Source organism: Chelon labrosus (assembly GCF_963514085.1).
Source record: "Chelon labrosus genome assembly, chromosome: 9".
NCBI classification, from domain to species: domain Eukaryota; kingdom Metazoa; phylum Chordata; class Actinopteri; order Mugiliformes; family Mugilidae; genus Chelon; species Chelon labrosus.
In genome coordinates this window covers 27402535-27426528 of record NC_140359.1, presented here as the reverse complement: position 1 = coordinate 27426528, position 23994 = coordinate 27402535, and the positions used below count along the sequence as shown (strand labels likewise).

The 23994-nt window shown below is 44.9% G+C and overlaps 1 protein-coding gene across 2 annotated transcripts in view; it reads left to right on the top strand.

Moving 5' to 3' along the window:
• col27a1b (collagen, type XXVII, alpha 1b) overlaps nt 1–23994 on the top strand; it is an 84441-nt gene that overhangs the window by 20203 nt on the left and 40244 nt on the right. For both annotated transcript variants that reach the window (XM_084550951.1, XM_084550950.1), the window contains exons 6-10: nt 10356–10409; nt 10505–10558; nt 18568–18612; nt 22448–22501; nt 23714–23758. In XM_084550951.1, the coding sequence (XP_084407077.1) occupies nt 10356–10409; nt 10505–10558; nt 18568–18612; nt 22448–22501; nt 23714–23758 (252 nt within the window). The remainder of the gene's footprint in view (nt 1–10355; nt 10410–10504; nt 10559–18567; nt 18613–22447; nt 22502–23713; nt 23759–23994) is intronic.

The following is a 23994-nucleotide window of genomic DNA, read 5'->3' as shown; positions in this document are numbered from 1 at the left end:
TGCGCATTTCCTGTCTTTCTTCATATTCTGGTTTGTGCTTGTGTTTGAGGTGGTGGAACAGATTAGTGGTGTTACTGTCCTTTTTATGCTCTATTTGTTAGCAAACCTTGCATGTTGTAATTTGCTGCTCTGCATCAGACTTTTTAAACCCTTCATGCCTAGTGTCGCGAATTCGCAACGCACTGTTTCCGTTCAGACTGCAGCCGAAATAACACATGTAATACTCCAATGTCAGTTTGTGCACATTTAAAAAATTCCTAGGAACCTTTTGCAAGCACTAGTTTCTCGTAGGACTGACCGGAGTGGTAAGCAAAAATACAAATATTTCATTTCTTTATATCAATTCAGGCGTTAAGGGGTTAAAACCAAACCAGATAATGGAGGTGGAGCCTCGTTTAGGAACGAGCTCCTCGCTGCCCGGCGTATCTGCTCCGCCTTCATGACATATTCTTACCGTGGGGAATGTTTTTGACGATATATCGTAAACGATGAAATATCGGACGCACATCCCTGACTGAACTCCCTCCATGGACCACGTCACCCCAGTTCTTCAGCAGCTCCACTGGCTTCCAATAAAATCCCGTATTGAATACAAGATCCTGCTACTTACCGTCGACGGCCTTCACAACCAAGCTCCATCAGATCTGTCTGAACTCCTCCGATTATACAAACCCTCACGTACTCTCAGATCCTCCTCGGCCATCCGACTTATTGCTCCACCTGCACGACTGTCCACTGTGGGTTTCAACCTGACATCTAAAATATGGACTCTCTATCAACCTTCAAATCCAGACTCAGATCTCATCTTTTTTAAAATAGCTTACTCCATTTAATCTATTTTCCCATTATCCCATTTTCCCATATCTCATCTTATCTTATTGCATTATTGTTAAGTGTTCATGCATTTTCAGTTATGGTCAGCTGACAGTCGGAAGAGGGCAAAATATACAGTATATAGTGTAATAATAATAATAAAAGTTATGGGCACCAAAGGTCAAACATTATTCCCAAAATACTGTAGCTGTCACTGGTTGAAAAACAACCCTAATTGAGATCAATAGATGGTGAACTGAGCCTTTGGATTTTACTCCAACCCCAGTGTTTAACTGTTGCCGTGTGTTTATGGTTGTGATGCTGCAGAATGAAATCAGATGTCTCCTTGGTGGCATTTCCTGATGGATACGGATCTAAACATTCCTGAGACAAATGCACAGGGCTGTGTGTAAAGCAGTATTCCTGAGTGTCTGTGAAGGTTCTCAGTCATCCTGGTCAGAAAGGGTTTCTAAAAAAGCTAAAGTGAAACGTCTTCAAGGAACTCTGCAAGTCCAGTTGTGTTCTTTTAGGTTTTTTTGGATACAGTATTCCTGACAGCGTGTCCACCCATCCATTTTCAGTTTCTTATCCAGTGTCAGGTCGCTCTACCTAGCAATGTTTGCTAGTTCTTCATTAGGGAGGCGTTAATATTTGTTACTCTCCAATGAAGTTTCTCTTGTTCCTCTTTGTTCCCTATGAACATTCACTTTGCAAGATAGGATCAGGGATCAGGAATGCAAGTAAAAACTTTCAAATGAGGTTAATGATATGCAGAAATTTACATGGTGCATGCATGCAAACAACCCTAGTTCCTTCATGTTCCATATCTACTAACTGAGGGTAATTTAACACAGGAAAAGTGAGTGTTCCTGGCTTCTTCTTTGTTATGCAGTGTTTGTGATTTGACCAAGTTGGCACGTCTGAACCTCCTGGCTTCTTGTATCCTCTTAAAAAAAAAAAAAAAGGTCTTTTGTTTCCCTCCAGGAGAGAACAGCAGTTTTAAAGTTCTTCTGTCTCACTAATTTGCTTCTGCTTGACATCAGTCTGTTTTTCCCCATGATCTGAGTTGTCAACAGGGAGCTTTGCACGGCTCTGCTATATGTCAGTCTGATTTTCTCCTCTTTGGACTTTGGAGTAAAACTTAAATTTGCTCCGATTTCAAGCCCGTACCTAATCTCTTTAAATGCATTGAATTTCAGCGTTTTCCACGCGGTCTTCAAACGTTAAACAAAAAAAACAACATAATTGATGCCATGCTTTGGGCAGCCTATAACCGTGACTTTTATTTTGTACATATGTGTTCGCTGGAGTCCAACTGAAAACCTGAGCTGGCTCAGCTTGACCCATTTGCACACAAACCTCAAGCAGCAGACTGTCTGGTTTGGCACGCTTCTGCGCTTTGACAAAGTAAAAACAAGCTGAATTCTGTTTCAGTTTATGTGGAGCCTGATAAATTCTGACAAGATGATGCTGAATTAGCTAAAATGTGATGACTCAAACCGCAGAACGTTCATTAAATCAGTGGAAGGTACAATGTCAATTTAGCTCCTCATTCACCCTGAACTCTTTGGATAATCTAGTTGATGTGGAAAGCACAAGACACCATGTTCACATATTGTGATGTTCTGGTTTTGGTTTGCATTTACACAGAGATTAATTAATTTTGTGCCTTCAGTGTTTCCGTAGTTGGTTCAGACAACAGGAATTCTGGGACAAGTTCAAATAACAGGAAGTCAGAGAAGTTCAGACAGGAAGTCAGAGAGACAGACGTTAAGTTAATTACACATCTTTTTATTCTTTATGGCCAGAAAACGTTAGCCTGTGAGTATTATTTTATGTACAGATGTTGTAAGACTGCATTTAAAGAATGTTTCGTTCATTAACGCAAATTGTATTAGAAAATATATTCGCTAATCCGTTCATGCTAACCGCTAGCATCGCTATGGAATTCTCAATATAAATTAGCATTAAGCTAGCGGATTCGTTTCTGTTAGTTGCTACATGCTACTTTTATGTTTGTATGTGAATGAATTTAGTTAAAGATTATATGATGAGATGAATAATATGTATTTGTATGTGTGTTTAGTTTTACAGTGATTCCTAAGTAAAGTCTGAAAAGAAATCTCAGCTTCTTTCTTGGGAAACTGTTCGCTATCTGCCGAGCTGGTGTAGCAGGCTAGAAGACGCCACACACAAAACGAGCAGGGGCAGAATAGTAAAAAGGCTTTTTTTTCAACGGTCGACAATCTTCCATCCTGTGAGTAGAAAGGAAAAGCAAGTCATCACCATGACACAGAGCAAACAAGAGATGGATTTTGAAGAACTAGAAACAAGATCACAAATTTCCAGCTGCTCACGAACCAGCAAACTGTCTGTAGCCAGCTCCCTCGCTTTGAAAGCACGAGCTAAAGCTGAAGTCGCACGTGCAGAACTAGCATTCGCTAAACGAGAGGCAGAGATGCTAAAGCAACAAGCTATACTACAAGCTAGTTTGCATGAACTGAGAATGGAAAAAGCAGCAGCAGCTGCGCAGGCTGAAGCTGAGCTGCTAGAAGCAGCTGCTGAAGAATTTGAGCAGAACAGCCCACATCAGCAAAGTAAAAACATCATGCTGCCTCAGAACCCAGATGAAACACACAATGTGAGCTCTACAGTGCAAAATCCTGTTCAACATCCAGGTCATCTGTCTTATCAGAGTGTAATAACAGCCAACAAATTAAATGCAGTCACAAACTCACCTCCAGATACAAAGCCATCCACAAGTTCACGTTCACCAGTGCACCAGCCTACCATGGACAACGGTGAAGCTCCGAACTGCAGGAATCAGGGTGATATGCCATGGAGTGAAATCAGTGACTATCAGTTTTTTGAAGTGGCGCCACAACACTCGCACAGAAAGGAAACCACTGGTCGCTCACAGGATGTCACTAAAAGAAAATCATACTGCGACAGGGAACTTCCCAGCACCATCGATGGTCACAGGCCCCAACAGCCACATCAAACTCATTCATTCCGAATGTACAACGATAACCCGTCCGGTGCAGCAGCTGCAACAGACCTGGGGAAGTACCTGATACGGCGTGAGCTTGTGAGTTCAGGCCTGCTTAAGTTCGACGACAAGCCGGAGAACTACTGGGCCTGGAAGGCATCCTTCATCAGCTCAACTGACGACTTAATGCTCTCTGTAAGAGAGGAGCTAGATCTCCTGTGCAAATGGCTTGGGCCATCATCGTCTGAGCAAGCTAAAAGAATCAGAGCAGTACACATTCACAATGCACCTACTGGCCTCAGGATGCTATGGCAGAGACTGGAAGATGTTTACGGCTCACCAGAGGTGATTGAGAATGCCCTCCTAAAAAAGGTAGAAGATTTCCCTAAAATCTCAGTCAGGGACAATCACAAGCTAAGAGAACTTGGAGACGTTCTCATGGAGCTCGAAGCAGCTAAGGCAGATGGATACCTACCTGGCCTTTCATATCTCAACACCTCCCGTGGAGTCAGCCCAATAGTCCAGAAACTCCCACACGCCCTACAAGAGAAGTGGATCACAGTAGGGTCACGTTACAAGGAACAACACAGAATCCCATATCCTCCATTCTCTGTCTTCGTCAACTTCATCTGCGAACAAGCAAAAATGCGCAATGATCCCAGCTTCACCAGCATTACAGCAGCATGGTGTGCTCCCAAAACAGAGAAAAATAACCCGTACAACCAACACCTGAGAACGCCAGTAGCTGTTAAAAAGACTGAGATCTCAACAGGTACCAACAACAGTGACAGCACCACAACAGCCCTACCTGATGATAATCCAGACAAACATTGCCCTCTACATAATAAGCCTCATCCTTTAAGAAAGTGTCGTGGCTTCAGAAATAAAACACTGGAAGAAAGAAAGGCATATCTGAAGGAAAAACACATCTGCTTCAGGTGCTGTGCATCATCTGCCCATGTCGCTAAAGACTGTAACAAGCCTGTGCAATGCATGGAGTGCAACAGCGACAGACATCCCTCAGCACTACACCCAGGGCCAGCTCCATGGAAAACTGATGTCCACCAGAGCACTGCAAACCATGGCGGGGAGCAGCAGCAGCAAGAAGAGGCTGGTCCGTCAGTGATCTCCAAATGTACAGAAATCTGTGGCAGTACAAACGCTTCAAAGTCATGCTCCAAAATCTGTCTTGTGCTGGTGTATCCTGCAGGGAAAAGAGACCGAGCTATGAAGACCTATGCAGTTCTTGATGAACAAAGCAACAAGTCACTGTGCAGGACAGAATTCTGTGACTACTTCAACATTAAAGGAGAGGAAACAACATACACCCTCAAGACATGTTCGGGGGTGTTTGAGACTGCAGGGAGACGTGTCAGCAATTTCATTGTGGAATCATTAGACGGCAGAACACAAATTCCCTTACCTACCTTGATTGAATGTGACATGCTACCAGATGACAGGTCCGAAATACCATCGCCAGAGGTAGCCAAACACTATCCTCATCTCGAGCACCTGGCAGACAATATCCCACCGTTGGACCCAGGTGCGTCCATCCTCCTCCTCTTGGGGCGAGATTTGATCCAGGTGCACAAAGTAAGAGAACAATGTAATGGACCTCACAGCGCTCCGTTTGCCCAGAAGCTGGACCTTGGATGGGTGATTATTGGTGACGTGTGCCTGGGAAGAGCACACAGAACAACCAATGTCTCTGTCTTCAGAACCAGTGCGTTGGTTAGTGGGCGTCACTCCATTCTCAGCCCATGCACCAGCAGCCTAGTAGTAAAAGAAAGGATTGACAGCCTAGAGCCCCCCCACAGTTTCCCAAGCGTCTCTGCAGCCAACCTCAACAATGACAACTTGGGTTGTAATGTGTTTCAAAGAACACATCAAGATGACAAGCTTGGGATATCCATTGAAGATGAGCTGTTCCTTGACCTCATGGACAGAGAGGTTTACATGGATGAAGCTAACTGTTGGGTAGCACCTCTGCCTTTCAGGCCGAACAGGCCACGACTACCCAACAACAGACAACACGCCATCAACCGTCTCATGTCCCTGCGTCGCATGCTGGAGAAGAAACACACCATGAAGGAACACTTCTTCAAATTCATGCAAGCCATGTTCGACTCAGACCAAGCAGAGCCTGCTCCAGAGCTAACGCCACATCAAGAATGCTGGTACTTACCAATTTTCGGTGTCTATCACCCTCAGAAAAAGGACCAGATCCGTGTGGTTTTTGATTCTAGTGCCAAGCATGAGAATATCTCCCTCAATGATGTCCTTCTCCGAGGGCCTGACATGAACAATTCTTTGCTGGGTGTCCTGATGCGCTTCCGCAAAGAGCCTGTGGCAGTAACAGCGGACATTCAGCAGATGTTCTACTGCTTCACCGTGCAGGAAGACCATCGCGATTTCCTGAGATTTTTGTGGTTTAAAGATAATAACCCCAGCAAGCAGATCACTGAATATCGTATGAGAGTACATGTTTTTGGAAACTCACCTTCTCCTGCAGTAGCCATCTATGGCCTGAGAAGAGCAGCACTGCATGGAGAGAAAGAACATGGTGCTGAAGCTAAACAGTTCATCATGAGGAACTTTTATGTCGATGATGGGCTGTCCTCATTTCCCACTGACAACGAAGCCATCACTGTCCTGAAAAGAACCAAAGATATGCTAGCAGAGTCCAGCATCAAACTGCACAAAATTGCATCGAACAGCCGTGCTGTGATGGATGCCTTTCCACCAGAAGAGAGGGCCAAAAACCTGGTGGATTTGGAGTTGACTGTGGACCCATTGCCATCACAGCGGAGTCTAGGTCTTACCTGGAACCTGCAGTCAGACACATTCACCTTCCACGTATCCAGAGACCAAAAACCATTCACCAGAAGGGGAATCTTGTCGACTGTAAACGGCCTTTATGATCCCCTGGGATACGTGGCACCTGTAACGATACAGGGAAAGGCCTTAGTCAGAGAGCTGTCTGCCGAACAAACTGAATGGGACGTTCCTCTGCCAGCATTGAAGGAAGAACAGTGGAGACTGTGGACTGACTCACTGTGTGAACTTGAGCAACTTCAGATCGACAGACCATATATACCTGTTTCTCTTTGCTCCACAAGATACAGAGAGCTCTGTATCTTCTCTGATGCTTCTACTATGGCAATATCAGCAGTGGCGTACCTGAAAGCACCAGACACAGAAGGAAACACTCACATCGGGTTCGTCATGGGCAAGTCGAAACTGGCTCCACATCCTCCACACACCATCCCACGCTTAGAACTTTGTGCGGCGGTTTTGGCCACCGAAATGGCAGACTTAATCACAGATGAACTGGACATAGACATCCACAAGGTCACATTCTACACAGACAGTCGGATTGTTTTGGGCTACATTCACAATACAAGCAGAAGATTCTATGTATACGTAGCAAATAGAGTTGCCCGCATCAGGAAGTCCACAAGCCCTGAACAGTGGCACTTCGTCAGCACAGAGCATAACCCTGCAGACCACGGGACCCGCTCAGTGCCAGCCACCATGTTGAAAGAAACCAACTGGTTTAAAGGTCCATCTTTCTTGTCCAGAGACTCCTGCCCCCAGCCAGAGACGTATGAACTTGTAGAACCTGATGCAGACGTAGATATACGCGCACAGCAAGTCACAGCTTTCACAACCAAAGCTTTTAAAGGTGAGCTTAGTTCTCAGCGATTTGAGCGCTTCTCCACCTGGAAGACACTCAAACGAGCTATAGCCAAGCTCATACACAAGGCCAGAGCACATACAAAAAACCTGAACAGCAAGACAGATGCTCTGACACAGGCAAGACTAATAATCATTAGAAATGCCCAACACGACGTGTTTGCTGCAGAGATGAAATGTCTTTCCAGGGGTGATGTCATCTCCAAGTCCAGTCCCCTGAGAAAACTGAACCCATTTGTGGATGCAGATGGCCTGTTGAGAATTGGAGGGCGCATCCCTTTGGCTGATATCAACTGGGAAGAGAAACACCCGATCATTGTCCCCAAGAAACACCATGTAGCTACTTTATTGGTGAGACACTACCATGAACAGGTGGCACATCAGGGCAGGCACCTGACAGAAGGTGCTGTACGTTCTGCTGGTCTGTGGCTGGTTGGAGGCAAAAGGCTGGTATCAAACATCATACAGAAATGTGTAATCTGTAACAAACTAAGAGGAAGAACGGGAGAACAAAAAATGTCAAACTTACCAGCTGAACGACTCGAACCAGGTCCTCCATTCACAAATGTAGGAGTTGATGTGTTTGGCCCATGGATCATCAGCACAAGACGAACCCGTGGTGGTATCGCAGAAAACAAACGCTGGGCAGTCATCTTTACCTGCTTAGTCACAAGAGCAGTGCATATTGAAGTGCTTGAATCTCTATCCTCTTCAAGCTTTGTAAATGCATTGAGAAGATTTACCGCTGTCCGTGGTCCTGTTCGCCTTTTCCGTTCTGATCGAGGAACAAATTTCGTCGGGGCATGCAAAGAGCTAAAAATCAACTCTGAAAACCCAGAGCTGACAACTTACCTTCAAGATCAAGGCAGCACATGGACCTTCAACCCTCCCCACTCCTCACACATGGGTGGAGTGTGGGAGCGGATGATAGGAGTCGCTCGCCGAATATTGGATGCACTGCTGCTTAAGATAAAGACACCCCACCTGACTCATGAGGTTCTGGTTACGCTCATGTCTGAAGTCATGGCCATTATAAACGCCAGACCCCTGGTTCCTGTGTCTTCTGATCCAGATATGCCCATGGTCCTGTCACCTGCCATGCTCTTAACACAGAAAGTTGAGCCAGTGTTGCCACCACCAGGAGAGTATGACCTCAAAGACCTCTACAACAAGCAATGGAAGCAAGTCCAGGCTTTGGCTGATGCATTCTGGAAACGCTGGCGTCAAGAATTCTTGGTGTCACTTCAGCCAAGGCGAAAGTGGCATGTGGACAAGCCGAACCTGACTAAAGGAGATGTTGTGCTTCTCAAAGATGCACAAGTCAAGAGAAATGAGTGGCCTGTGGGAGTGGTGGTGAACGCCATTCCTAGCAAAGACTCTAAAGTCCGCAAGGTAGATGTTAAAGTAGTCAGACATGGTACTCAGAAGATGTACTGTAGGCCTGTTTCAGAGGTTGTATTGCTTGTGAAAAGTGAGTAGTGTTATAATGCATTATAACAGGCGGGGAGTGTGATGTTCTGGTTTTGGTTTGCATTTACACAGAGATTAATTAATTTTGTGCCTTCAGTGTTTCCGTAGTTGGTTCAGACAACAGGAATTCTGGGACAAGTTCAAATAACAGGAAGTCAGAGAAGTTCAGACAGGAAGTCAGAGAGACAGACGTTAAGTTAATTACACATCTTTTTATTCTTTATGGCCAGAAAACGTTAGCCTGTGAGTATTATTTTATGTACAGATGTTGTAAGACTGCATTTAAAGAATGTTTCGTTCATTAACGCAAATTGTATTAGAAAATATATTCGCTAATCCGTTCATGCTAACCGCTAGCATCGCTATGGAATTCTCAATATAAATTAGCATTAAGCTAGCGGATTCGTTTCTGTTAGTTGCTACATGCTACTTTTATGTTTGTATGTGAATGAATTTAGTTAAAGATTATATGATGAGATGAATAATATGTATTTGTATGTGTGTTTAGTTTTACAGTGATTCCTAAGTAAAGTCTGAAAAGAAATCTCAGCTTCTTTCTTGGGAAACTGTTCGCTATCTGCCGAGCTGGTGTAGCAGGCTAGAAGACGCCACACACAAAACGAGCAGGGGCAGAATACATATGTACTCTGTGCTACTCTTGGCTGTAGAAGCACCTTGGCACAGTAAAGAAACCAGACTGTGTCCAGGGCCGAGTTATAGGCGAAACAAACATGCATGTTTATGTGGGCAAATAAAACGTGTTCTATGCATGTGTTACCATCTATGCTGCACTGCAAAGAGGTTTGGCACACTCCTTTAGGAACGAGGCTGCAGGACTGCGCCGAAGTGCGTCACAGTGCCGAATGATCGATCGCCGCACCTAAACTTCCAATTTGTCAAATGAAACGCGAGCGCATGCAATCAGCAGATAGCCGTCGCTCGGACGCGGAACATTTTTATTTAGCGCCGACTCAGGAAGCGATCTCTGCGGGCTTCTTGCGCCGTAACTTGCACAAGCGAAACTGGAAATCGAATGCTTACCCAGACTGCACTGATAGGATTCCCACTGCCCGAAAAGGGAGAAGAATGTGCACGGTCACTCCCTCATCACTCCTTGCTCGCTTGGTGTAAACCGAGTCACAGGAGGGCATAAATGGACTGCGCGCTTTGTGTAAATACAAGCACTACACTCACCGATAAGTGGGATGAACTCATTACTCTTTTGATAGTGCAACTGTTCTGTAAACTGAGAGCTCCTCTGTGCCTCGTGAAGAGGAACGCTCTGGCAGGGCAGAAAATATGCAACGGATGCTGGTGTAGTCTCTAACTGTGTGTGCAGAAAGAAAAAGTGTCTCGATAAAGACTTTTCTCTGTTTTTGTGCTCTAGGGACAAAAAGGAGACCCTGGATTGTCCCCTGGTCAAGCCCCAAAAGGACAAAAAGTATGCACATTATCATCTGTCCTCCCGTGAAACGACTTGATTGTTAGCAGACACAGCCATGTAAATATCTTGTTATCTGTTTTGGACTTTTTCAGGGAGAGCCTGGTGCCATTGGCCCCCCTGGACTGCCTGGCCCAAATGGACGAAAGGTAAAAGAAAGAAGCAGTTTGGAGAAAGTGTGAAACTGTGTGTTTGTGTGTAAATCCACAAGCGGCGGGCTCCGTCTCGTATGTGTGAAAGGAACTTCCTAATCTCGGTGTTTTCAGACATAAGTCAGACGCGTAATGAATGAGTGACTGAATCAGCGGAGCTCCGTAAATTGCGGATCAGTAAATCAAACGAGCGCTCGAGCCAAGCCCTCTCTCAAACTGCCTTTGAAGGCGGAATCAGTACAATCGCGGCGTTTAGCCAAACATGAATGTTTGAGCTCTAGTTTGGAGAGCGGCCCGACATAGCGGGGGCGTCAAGGAGAACACCTGCGCTCTGGATCCCTGCGGACCGGGAATATAGAAGATGAGAATAATAGGGCCGTTGCACGGGCCTCGAAAATGATGAGGACGGAAAAACGGCGATTACTGGGTGAAAAGTTTTTCATGCTCTCTCCAACTGTTATGTCATTCTCTCTGGAGAATGGAGAACATTTCTTCTAAAGAAGTAGGACAGTTATGAATGTGGGTTAGTTCTGTAACCTGGTCCTGCTCATGATCTGCAATATTTGACTTTGCTTGCACGCCGCCGCTGCGCCGGGTTGTCCTGACAGAGATTGATGGTTAGCAGCAGAGTGTTTTCTCTCCGTGGCCTTGTGCATTTCATCCTTGGCCTTTTCCCAAGCAGTAATTGCACATCTCAAGTGGGCCAGAGCCTGCTGGGATTTCCAGCTATGCACAGTGTGCAAATAAAATGTTAAACCTTTACGGACTCGCTTTGCTGTTCTATATAGGTGGTTTGAATTAGAGATTCTGGCATGGCCACTGTAGTTATTAATCAGATATATTGCTCATTTATTCATGTATAGAAAGAGGTATAATAAAACAAAACAACAAAAGCAGGGATAAAGTAGCCCCTTAATTCCTACTGAGGAGTCACACTCATACATGTATGTTTGTTTCAAAAGCTATGTCCCCCCAAAACATGCAGGTTTATAGCAAATGTTTTGCATACAGGATTAAATGTTGCATTTTTTTTGGGAATTATTTTCCGTTTCCGACACGCTACCTGATACACCGATCAGCCACAACATTATGACCCCTGACAGGAGAAGTGAATAACATCTAAACCATCTTGTGACAGTTCAATGTTCTTCTGGGAAACTTCTGGACCTGGCATTCATTGGTGTGGATGTTACTTAGACATGTAGCACCCACCTAGACCAGACCAGACACCCCCACCCCATAGCAATGACACTCCTTGATGGCAGCAGCCATCCCCAGCAGGATGCAGCCTGACACAGACACACACACAAAAACACTTTAGGAACAACAAAAACAAAAAAAACATGAAGAACAGCACAAGGTGTTGACCTGGCCTCCAAATTCGCTAGATCCCAAACTGATCAAGTATCTGTGGGATGATCCACAGAGGCCCCTCCCCTCAGAAGGCCCATGTCCATTCTCTGATGCGTCACCACAACGGAGACCTACACAATATTAGGAAGGTGGTCATAATGTTATGGCTTTAATCATGGCTGGAGACTTAAGAGTCCTAAGTTTCCCTTCCTTAGGTATCAACCGTTTCTGCAGAACAGAAGTTATGTCCACACCTACCTCATCACTGGAGAGGGAAACAATGTGCGCTTAATTTCCAACACCTCCTCAGGATTCCTCTTCTCAGCTGAGATTACAGTAACAGTAACAGGCCTTAAAAAACCCCTTGCAGAAATTCTCAGGTTATTTCCAAATGCATGAAATTCATTTGGGCTTATGAGATTTCCAAGCAGGCGCACCCACCCCGCTTATTTCACGGCTGAGAATTTAATTTCTAGCAAAGCTTTTCAAACTGTTTAAAAAAAAAAATATGTTTCTAGGTTGCACACTGTTTTCATTCTGGCCAAAACTGAGACCAAAGAAGGGGAAAACTCTGCAACGAGATGATTTACCTGACTGTCTGTTGCAGCAGTATCTCAGCAGAAAAACAAAGTCATAAAAAGCTTATGGAAGAGTGCAATTTAAATGAAGACAGCTTCTTCTGTGGGCTGCTGTCAAAATTACACTCTGCTGAGTGGGCCTATAGAAAGACGTAAAAGCGGTGCGTCATTATAGCGAAGGCCGGGATTCGGATGCCAGAAGAATTAGAAAACAGTAATTACACAGTGTGAGGACAGCAATATGAGCAACTCTAGTCCTCGCTGAGACACATGGGCCTACAGACACCCCTGTTCTCATTTGGGACACAATAGTGCGAGTGCAATAATGTCTTGGCGGGAGCCCCAGCAGTTTGTTATGCAATCGGACAGAGCTGACTGTGAAAAACCATCTGGCGAGCTCAAGGTTCCTCCATTGAGCGTAGTAAGGGGGAGGACTCCGGCTTAAAAAAGGAAGACCTCTTCTTGTCGTGACTCATGGAACATGGAGTCATGGGGATAGGGGGAATATTCGTTCTGCTGACTGATGGCGACTGTGAATGTTTACTGGGGCAGAGGCTACGCGGTTCCTCTGATCGGTTCTGGTGGGATTCGGCCTGTGTCAACTTTACAGAACTCATCTGAGTCCAAGGAACCGCCGACAGCCGTGCAAAGCTTTAAAATACAGTTTGCATCCAGCTTATAAAGAAAACAAGTCAATCAGCTTGGCTGTGCTAGGAGCCAACAGACACCTCATTGCTTGCAGCTGTTCTTGGCTCTTTTTTTTTTTGATCATATACTCTAAGCCAGGGCTTTATTCTTCCATAACCTGGCACAGATGAAGCTTGAGGTTTAACTTCTAACCAGACAGGAACGCTGTGACCTGCCGCAGCTTGACGGACCTGAGCTCTCTGCTCTGTCCCTGGCTCTCTGCCAGAAAAAAAATCCCTTCTCGCCGAGTGGAACGTGTGAAGACGTAATGGGAAGGTTGATGCGAGTCAGTCAGCGGTCTGCTCTGTAAAGTAAGACGGGGACTCATGCATGCGAGTGTCAAACAGAAACGCTGTGGAGAGCATTACCAGCGTTGGACCGGTGTGACTTTTACGCAGCCAGCTATCATCATGGCACACTGGAATAACACTTTTTTTTATTATTATTCCTCAAGATTTTCCTTCCTACCACTCAACTGTGTATAATAACATTCTCATACTTTATATTTGCTGAGTTGGATTTGTCCAAGGAAGAAGTTTTAGTCCTGCCAGGTTGGAGTTTTTGAATAAGTCTGGGTAAAGAACTCATTGGTGGGCCGTGCATTTTCCACCTAGGCCTTCAATGACCTCCAACCTCATTCAAAACGCCTCTTAATAATAATTTATACTCTATTGATCCTCAAGGGGGGCGGCACAGAGGCGAGGTGGTTAGCACTGATTCTTCACAGCAAAAAGGTTCTGGGTTCTAATCCACGGGCCGACTGGTTCCTTTCTGTGGGGAGTTTGCATGTTCTCCCTGTGTCTGCGTGGGTTCTCTCCAGGTTCTCCAGCTTCCTCTCACCGTCCAAAGACATGCTGGTTAGGTTCATTGGGGATTCTAAATAGGCTGTAGGTGTGAGTGTGAATGGTTGTCTGTCTCTCTGTGTTAGCCCTGTGATAGACCGCCTCTCGCCCGATGACAGCTGGGATAGGCTCCAGCAGACCCCGCGACCCTTCACAGGAATGAGCGGTTACAGAAGATGAATGAATGATCCTCAAGGGGAAATTATGTTACTGCCGTTTGACCCATCCATTCGTTCACACAATAGTGTGTACAGTTGGAGCAGTGGGCTGCAGCCTATAAGCAGACTGCGCCCGGGGAGCAAGTTGGGGGTTAGGTTACGATCTTTTGGACGCCACTGCTATAGAAACCATCAACATCATATATGATGTTGATGGTTTCTATAGCAGTGGCGTTCTGAGAAGATCTGCAACCAAATTGATAGCCTCTCCTCCTTCCTCCATGGTGGCTTCAACAAATGGCTATCAAAATGTTAAAGGGGACAATATGCTTGTGCAGCTAGCAACAGATGAACATGAACCGCTAGCTTGGCTTAAACAGAGTGGTCCTCTGACCGGCCAATCAGAGGACAAGAAAGCGCTGATGCTACCGTAGGCCACAGAGAAGGACTAAGAATAAAAAACTTGAAATGTGATTGGTTAAAGGAACAGCGTCATTACAATGTGTTTCAAGCTTCAGCCGCCTGCGGTTTTAATTGTGAAGGCCCAGGCAGATTTCTTTGACTCCAGCAACACATGATGCAAAGTTACACTGCCAGAAGCACCACAGCCTTAAAAGAATAGGCTATTGGGAATCATTTAATAAGATTAATGGGAAATTATTCAAATGTAAGTCAGTGATTTTGATAATGTTCAGGCAAGCAGATAAGGCTTTGCTGGCCCTGACAGAACCACCACTCCTACAACTACTGTCTGTATCTGAGTCTTAAAGATGCTGCTCCTTTCCTCCTGTTGGCTGCAGGCTTGGTCTGCTGTGAGTTACACTAATTAAAACTGTTTGCTTCTCCATGAAGAGGGAGCGCTAAGGGAGAATGTGTTCCTTTGCCATGTTTGTGTCACACATTGGATTTACAATGGATTTTTATGTTTGGGTCCGTATACAACAGTCATGCAGACGCACACAGTTCAGTGACAGGCTTCATATTCTCTGCTCCTACTGTACTCAGCTGTATCGGCCCAGGCTCACTATTTTGTCCTTTCACGGCTGCGTTGCTTCGGCTCCTGTAAGAGAGGCTCGTCTGCTCGCTAAAAAAAAAAAAAAAATCCTATAAAATATTTCTAACTCCGAGCACGATGCCGCCTGTCTGCAGATAAATCGACAAATAATCAGGAGCCTGGCAGAAGCGGAGTAACGGTGTCTGAGAGAATTACTGTGGCCAGCGGAGCGGCTTCTGGCTTCAGTCTGTGTCCAGAAAACTGCATTAGATGTGACAGATAATTAGAACCTTAAAAAAAAAATAAAAATAAATATATATATATATATATATATAGTTGCCTCTATCAGTGTCTTTATTTATTCTCCAGTGAGTTTTTTGCTCAGAGTTTTGGTAAAAGATTAACTCAGTTGCACATTGATGGCTCAAGAATCAGCTCCCTCCTCATGATATTACAGACTTGAGTCCCATCTGATGGTGTGATACGTCTGCTGAAATGCTCCAGTTGCATGTTATTATGTCGATTTCTTGGTTAGGGATGATGCACGGCTCTGATATTGGCTTCGATACGAGACGTCGGCCTGTCTGCAAGATTTTACTCAGCGGCTTCAGACCCATCAGTCTCACTCTGCCCTGCCTGACCCACTGGTGGAGCCATCAATATTAACCCGTTGTGCTGCCAGACAGTTGTGAATTTAAATTCTAATCAAGAGCCCAAAGTTTGTTCGCTGATTCACAGCACATACGATCTTACAGAGTATAAGAAAGTTAATAAAAGAGCAAATTAGACTGTGCTGGGATATGTTGCATTGCAGCAGATACCAAATTTACATAGATGCTAGTATAACAGAATAAAAATGCAGCATGGGACCACCTCAATCAGAACAGACCGCACTGATCTGACACGAAGGAAATTTCAACTGAACCTAGAGGGCTACTATAACCCACTGATAATTAATCAGACTGGATGAGATCTGTCAGTGTATTGCAGGGAGGTGGAACCCAAATGCAGACACAGGAGGACTTTTCTTTGTTGGCAAACGAACAAAAGAACTTTAATGAAACAAATCAAGAAGTCCAAAAGCAGAAAACAGATTAAATCTAAAAAAAGGCAACAAAGAAAGATCAAAACACAAAGAAGGCATGGAAGCAGGATGGGAGAGATGGGAAGTACAGCTAACTGAAAGACGAGGTCAAATATCCTTTAAGAAAAACTAAAACAGGAAACAAACTGAAAACTCACTAAATAATGAAACGGAAGGAAAAGTCTGCACCAAACAATCATCTAAAAGCTTGATCCAGTTGTTTCTCTCTGATTGGATGAAATGCTTTTCCTTCCGAGCATGTTTTCCCATGTGGGGTAAAGCACATGGGACCATACCAACTACTGAGGAACTATTTTGCGTTGCTGCAATGACATTTCTGCAGAATGGACTGAAGCATCATTAATAATAATCAGCCCTCTGTCCCAGCCCGTACCAGTACAGATAGTCTGCATGAGTTATTTTTATTTTTCCCACTGAGATCTGATGTTTTCAAAGTGTACCTTTAATTTTTTTGGAGTAGTCTATATCTTCTCCTATTTCTTGCAGACTTGACAAGAAAAGTTCGATCCTGATTGATGTTCTGGAGCATGTAGTACAGCTGCTAAAGTTTAACAGATCACCTTGTTTAACGGTTAAATCGGAGTCTCTGGCTGAAGAAACGAGCTCCACGTAAACATCATTTTCTACAAGTTTAAAATTTAATGGGAGAATATGAGAAAAAATATTGGCTGGCTGGATTAAAGAGGAAAAGAATTTGCTTTCTCGATACCACTCCTGTATTAGCCCTTTAGTAGTTTTAGTATCTTCTGGCTCTGGCTTAGTTCTTAGAGGATGATCATTGTGAAAACAGACTTTATCTTCTTCTATTCCTTTAATGCAAGTGTATGGATTCATGCGCAAAAATTGAGGCCTGCCACAATAATGCAAGTTCAGCAGCATGTGCCTCCCTTTGTTACTGAGACCTGCATGAACAGAGAGGCAGATGAACTCTGCTTTACATCCCTGAGGTGTCTCTGGCCTGGAGCTGTGTGTTTCTGACCTGCAGAGCTGATACTACTCATCCGTGGTCCTGGTCTCATTAACCTGTCCAGTCTTCATGGCTTCCTGCAGTTATCCACTCCTGCCTGAGTGCATTAAATATCCAATCTGCCCATGATGCCTCTTATATTCAATACGCTGTCATGTAACATGCATCAGCAATGTCTTACACTCATATGTATGTAATAATCACAGGTGCATGTTCATCTCGTTCTTCCTGCTGCTCTTCTCTCTCTTTTTCTGTCTCTACTGGGCAGATGGGCTTAAGGTTCTGCTCAAGGTTTTTATTTGCAACCGTCGCCTCAGTGCTTGCTGCTTGCAATTTCTACTGTTTTGATGCTATATAAATAACTAAAATGGAATTGAATTGCTACCAAATGTCTCACAGGACGTTTGTAATCCTCGTGTATACGCCCCGGCCACCGGTTTGAGAGAATGGTTCGTATGGTAACTTGTTTGTTTACACTGAGCCTCTGTGAGCCTGTGGTTTTACTGGCTGTGCTGCAGACAGGCCAACACAGCTGGCGGCTAATGACTTCACACTTGAGAGGAGAAGAGACTTGCTCTTCCCCCAGCGAGGACTTCTCACGACTCTATCTATCTGCTCCGCTGTAGGCGTCGATTGTGGAAAAGATTAATACGTTTTATAAGCGGCCGCCGGCCAGAGGGCTCATTTGAGATCACAGGGCGTGAAGGTGACCGTTAATTACGCTTTGGGGTTTCACGTGTTACTGCCTAATTGGTTTACTGGTTTAATTAAGGTGGTTCTGAATTGTTTTGTCAGAGAGAGCCGTGGTGGTGGCAGCGATTAGACGGACCCGAAGCCAAGGAGCTGCGCCGCAACAATAAAATAAAAATAAAAAAGTTTTTGTGCAGAAATTGTAAAGAAGTGCTTTATTCGGGGTTAACCAGCCGACGCCGCCGATAAGTGCTCTATTAGTTTCACAGCTATTAGGTTTGCCTTTGCCGCGGAGCAGTTTAAACGGAGCCCTTTAGGTTTTTATTAAGTTGTTTTATTGAACTTTTTACAAGTCAGGTTCTCTCTGAGGCAATTGAAAAATCCTCCAGCGTGCTTTCGGCTCCGGCTGTGTTGACCGAGACGTTGTGGAACACGAGGTGATAAGAACAAAAATGATATTGGATTTGACCACTGACCGTAAAATCTGTTCTCCCCAAGACCGACATAATCTCTCTGCAGAGTGCGTCGCTTAGAGTCGTGCTCCGCCGAGGTTTTGTGATCAGACTTTCAACAAGATACGCCACAGTACCGGACATGTGTATCTTCTAACTCAATGTTTCTTGCATCAACAGGGACAAAAAGGTCATCCTGGTCCTTCTGGTCTCCCAGGTGAACCTGTGAGTATCTTTTTTTTTTTTCCCCATTATCATTTCTACAGTTTGATGTGCAGTACTGAAACATGTCCTAGGCAGTGTTTATCCATCATGCAGTGCCATCAGGGAGGCCTCTGCCTGCTCCTAGATCAATTCTTCAGATCGTATGCCTTCCCACTGAGCCCTGATCTCCATATTATGGAGTCAGTCTGAGATTACTCAAGGCCACAGAACACTTTGAGGCAGGCTTAACTGCAGGGCATAGACGACGTATCCTACATACATAGCCTACGCTACGGTGCGAGCCATTTTATACTTGTGCAATCGTCAGTCTGGCTCGCTCTATAACGACTAAATTTTGTTTCTACTTCCTGCATCACTTTCAACAGTGGTGACTACGTTGAGCCGTCCAAATGTTTGTATCTCCAAACCTCCTCAGTTTACCTTTCGTCCATGTGTTCCATCTTTATTGACCCAAAACAAACCATTTGAAAATTGCGGAGATGGAGAAGCAGCCGGAAATAGTAAAGAGGAAACTACCAAGCGGGCCAATCACACCTCTTCTGCGTCGCCACATTTCTGGGGAGGTGCATGTCATTTAGCCCTTCCTTCCCAGTCAGTGGTCATAATGTCATGGCTGATCGGTGTAACATCGTACATTCTCTTTCACGTATGTTAATGTTCGTCTCTGCTGACTAAGTGCAGTCCACTCTGTTCTCTTTCTGTCTGCTGGCGGCGTGCGTTAGCTGTACATCACCATGTGTTTACTTATCAAACACAAGCGCTAAGAGTGCTACCCATAAGACCCCGGCGTGTCTTTCCATTTATAGTTACAAAACAGGAGAAAGGAAGGGGATGACAGAGAGAAAATATTAACACAGAGACACTGGGACGTTGTAGCAGCGGTGGTGTCTCCACACTTTGGGAGTAGAGGCCGTAGATATTAGTCACCGTGGAATGTTGGCGGCAAAACTGCAAGACATTTTTTTGGCAGAAGTACAAGTGGGCTAAATAGTTTGAACAGCCTAGGTCATTCCTCCTCCTCCTCCCTCCCGGCCGAGTTCAAACCCTGTGTAATGCGTCTTAGAGGAATGTGCTCTTTCTTTCTCTTAGGTCTCTACATGTTATTTGGAGATGATGCAGCGCGCGGTTTAACGTGAAGCGTGATTGAACGCCGTTATTTCTGTCCTGCCGTATGTGTTGTGTTAGTCGGCGCAGCGCGTTTAGTTGCGTTCAGGTCGATTGAAGGCGCCCGGCGAAGACATTATTTTTTAATTACTGTAAACGCTCCTGATTGAATGTTAATTTGGTGGAACTTGTATATTTCTTGAGGGTGTTTTGTGGAGATTTCTGGTAAACAAACACATTTACTGTGAGTCTTTCCTACCAGATTGTATTCAGTGTTTGCACAAAGCAGAACTAATTAGTTAAATGCAGTTCCTTCCCAAAAGACACTTGAAAATTGAATTTTATATAATACTGGAACATTTTATGTAATTCTTGTTACGTACACCGATCAGCCACAACATTGTGACCACTGACAGGAGAAGTAAATAACATTGGTCAACTTGTGACAATTCAGTGTTCTGCTGGGAAACTTCTGGACCTAGCATTCATTGGTGTGGATGTTACTTAGACATGTAGCACCCACCTAGACCAGACCAGACACCCCCACCCCATAGCAATGACACTCCTTGATGGCAGTAGCCATCCCCAGCAGGATGCAGCCACAAAAACGCTTTAGGAACAACTTAAAAAAAACATGAAGAACAGCACAAGGTGTTGACCTGGCCTCCAACTTCACTAGATCCCAAACTGATCAAGTATCTGTGGGATGATCCACAGAGGCCCCTCCCCTCCAAGCACCTTTACACTATCCTGGACAGTATAATGCAATACTGTTCTGCTCTAAAGTTTGAGCTGGTAAATTACGGCATTCTCTTTCAATGTATTCCTACTGGTGGAGTAAGGGTTAGACAAGTAGATCCTCCTACATCCATGGCTCAATTGAGCAAGCCACCTGACCCCTAAACTGTTGCCCGGGCACTGCTTCAAGTGTCCTCCTTGTATGTGTGAAATTAATTGAATAAAAAATGTAGAGAACCAAATCAAATATGTTTTTTTTTTTTTTTTTGTTTCTTTTATTGCATTACATTGCACAAGAGGTGTATCTAGAGGCCACTGACGCTATATATGGCTTTTGTATCTGTTGCATCTATTACTCAGCTGTGCAACTTCAGACCGGATGTTAATGGTTTTAGTGAAGGTTTCATTGTTTTTGCTGATCCAGTGGACAAACGAAACTAAACACGTACACCAATCAGGCATAACATTATGACCACCTTCCTAATATTGTGTAGGTCTCCAAAACAGTTGTGACTCATCAGAGAATGGACATGGGCCTTCTGAGGGTGTCCTGTGGTGTCTGGCAACAGGATGTTGTTAGTGGAGCTTAGGAGGGGCCTCTGTGGATCATCCCACAGATACTTGATCAGTTTGGGATCTAGTGAATTTGGAGGCCAGGTCAACACCTTGTGCTGTTCTTCATGTTTTTTTTTAGTTGTTCCTAAAGTGTTTTTGTGTGTGTGTCTGTGTCAGGCTGCATCCTGCTGGGGATGGCTGCTGCCATCAAGGAGTGTCATTGCTATGGGGTGGGGGTGCCTGGTCTGGTCTAGGTGGGTGCTACATGTCTAAGTAACATCCACACCAATGAATGCCAGGTCCAGAAGTTTCCCAGCAGAATGTTAAATTGTCATAAGATGGTCAACGTTATTCACTTCTCCTCTCAGTGGTTTTAATGTTGTGGCTGATCGGTGTAGACAAAGTCCTTTTCTAAAACAAAAGAAAAAAAAACTTGCTGCTTACCCCAATCCAAAACACTTACTAGGTTTAAATGCTCACTTTGAAATCACAGTCACCACAGAATGATGCTTGAATAGAGCCTGAGCAGACGGTGCCTGTGACTGGATGCCACCGCACCAGTCAGTCTGGAGCGCAGACAGGGACCAGGACTAATTACAGGTGATGAACCATCGAGGGCTTATCCAGTCACACATGAATAGTACAGCTGACACAAAACATGAAAACAGTTGCACAGACAGGGGCCGTAACACTTCTTCTTCTTCTACTACTAATGCAGCGTCTGGTATGACTCCTGTTCCTCAGATTCATCATCGTAGATAGTGACACATTATTATTTTGGTCTCTGTTCACCTTAATGACCCTGAACATTCTGAAACACAACTGTTGCCCGCTTAGAACGAACGTGGTCGACTTACACTGGACGACCAGCCTGTAATTTCTTGCATGCCTTCACCGACTAATCCGGTTTTGCTCTTCGCCATACATGTTGAATCAAACATTCCTCTCTCTGAGGGGAGGCGAGCGCTCGGTTTGGTCCCGCCGCAAGGAAGGAATGACTCATGCATCGTACTGTGTGTTGATGAGGGTAAACATGCTTAAGCAAAAAGCTGTCCTCACAGTAGTCTTTACAGCGTGTGGCTCGACCGCATCATAACAGCCCTCGCTGCTGGATTAACCCGACGGTTAGAGGAGCAGCGTCTGCCGTGGCGCCGGCCTCTTTCCCGACTTAAACAAAGGGGTCTTTATTGAAAAGCTGAGAGATTTACATTCTTCTATAGGAGCATCTGACTGTTGTTGATTACTGCACAAGTACAGCGCTTGAACATACAGCGCTTACCGCATTCACTGCGCCTACAACAGAAAGCATATGTGCATTAAAAGATGCCATTTTTTTCTTCCCTGCCTCCATCCTGCAGTCTTTTCCTCCTTCCCTTTCCACTTTCAGTCTCCAGCCCCTCTTCCAGCGCTGATTTCTGTACTGTCTTTGTCTCCGCAGGGTGTACGGGGAGATGATGGAAGCCCTGGGGCCAAAGGCTATCCTGGCAGGCAGGTGCAGTAAATCTAGTGTTGCGGTGCTGGTGTAGCAGGGCCACACACACACACACATATGCACTCACACACACACACACGCACACTGAAAATAGATGGAGCATAAATACAATAAACCGAGGCTGCTGAGATATTATCTCCATTGTGAACATGGCTTTTTAAAAATGTAGGGGAAGGGGGGGGGGCTTTTATATTTAATCAGATTTCATCTAATAATTTTTACTTACTGTCAGAATGACAAATGTAAAGGAGAACCATAGAGGAGAACTGGACTCTTGTATGTTGTCTTTTGCGAGGAAATAATTAAATTTGAAGACATTAAATGCTTAAAAAAAAAAAAAAAAGTAAAAAAATCCACCGGCATCTCAGCGTCTCAGCGTCTCAGCGTCAGCCTCAGGAAACTGAATTTAGCAAAATCCAAATAAAGATCTGCAGCGGAATGAAAGGAGAAGGAGCTGAGGATCACCTGTGGTGGAATTTCAGCGATGGATGCCCCCAGTCTAGCGAGGGAAAATAAAATGTCAAAAGGTTTCCATAGTAAGCGCTACCCCCGAAGACAGAAAAGGTAATAAAAGTGTGACTAATGCCACAGCTCTCCAGGTACAAATAAGCTTCCTCTGTCCTTCCGAGCGTTGACCGTTATTCCTCGCCGCCCCAACTTCTAGGAATAATGTTGAACTTCCCGAAGCCAGGGCCTGGGACGCATTAGGGTTTGTCTAGATTTTAAATCTGTTTCCTCCTAGCTTAGAGCAGATTCTAACTCTATAAAGAGCTGGACGAGTGCTGACTGGATTTCATTCCCTGAGTGTTTAAGTTAGCACAGAGTTCATGCACGGGTTTGCTCCGCGCCTTAGCTCACTTTCTTTGACGGGGACCCTGCTCCCTGTGGACACTTAGTGGTGTGTGATGGATTAGGCTTTAGCACCCCCTACCATCTGTAGGCTGTGAATCACTGGGGCTGTAGCTTTATGTCGAGAACGCTGCACTTCTGCCGTGGGGAGATCTTTATAGATGCAGACAGAGAGATTTTCTGCACCGTTGGATTAGCCGGCTATGTCTCTGAGAAACTGACGGGAACGCCGCTGACGTGTTAACACTGCAAATGTCCGCCATGGTGCTGATGTTTTTTGTTAACCTTTCATTGAGTCAGCGCTCCCATAAAGTTCTGCCTTTGTTTATAACCACAGGAATATGTCCCCTCTGTTCCATTTAGGGTTTACCTGGACCTGTAGGGAGGATGGGGCCAAAAGGAGTCAGGGTAAGTACATGTTTAGAAAAATACAGCTTGTTTTAGTAAATGTGGATTCTTTAATCTGGGATGTACACCGATCAGGCATAACATTATGACCACCTTCCTAATATTGTGCAGGTCTCCCTTGGGGTGACTCAACAGAGAATGGACAAGGGCCTTCTGAGGGTGTCCTGTGGTGTCTGGCAACACAGTGTTGTTAGTGGGGGGGAAGTTTGAGGGGAGGGGCCTCTGTGGATCATCCC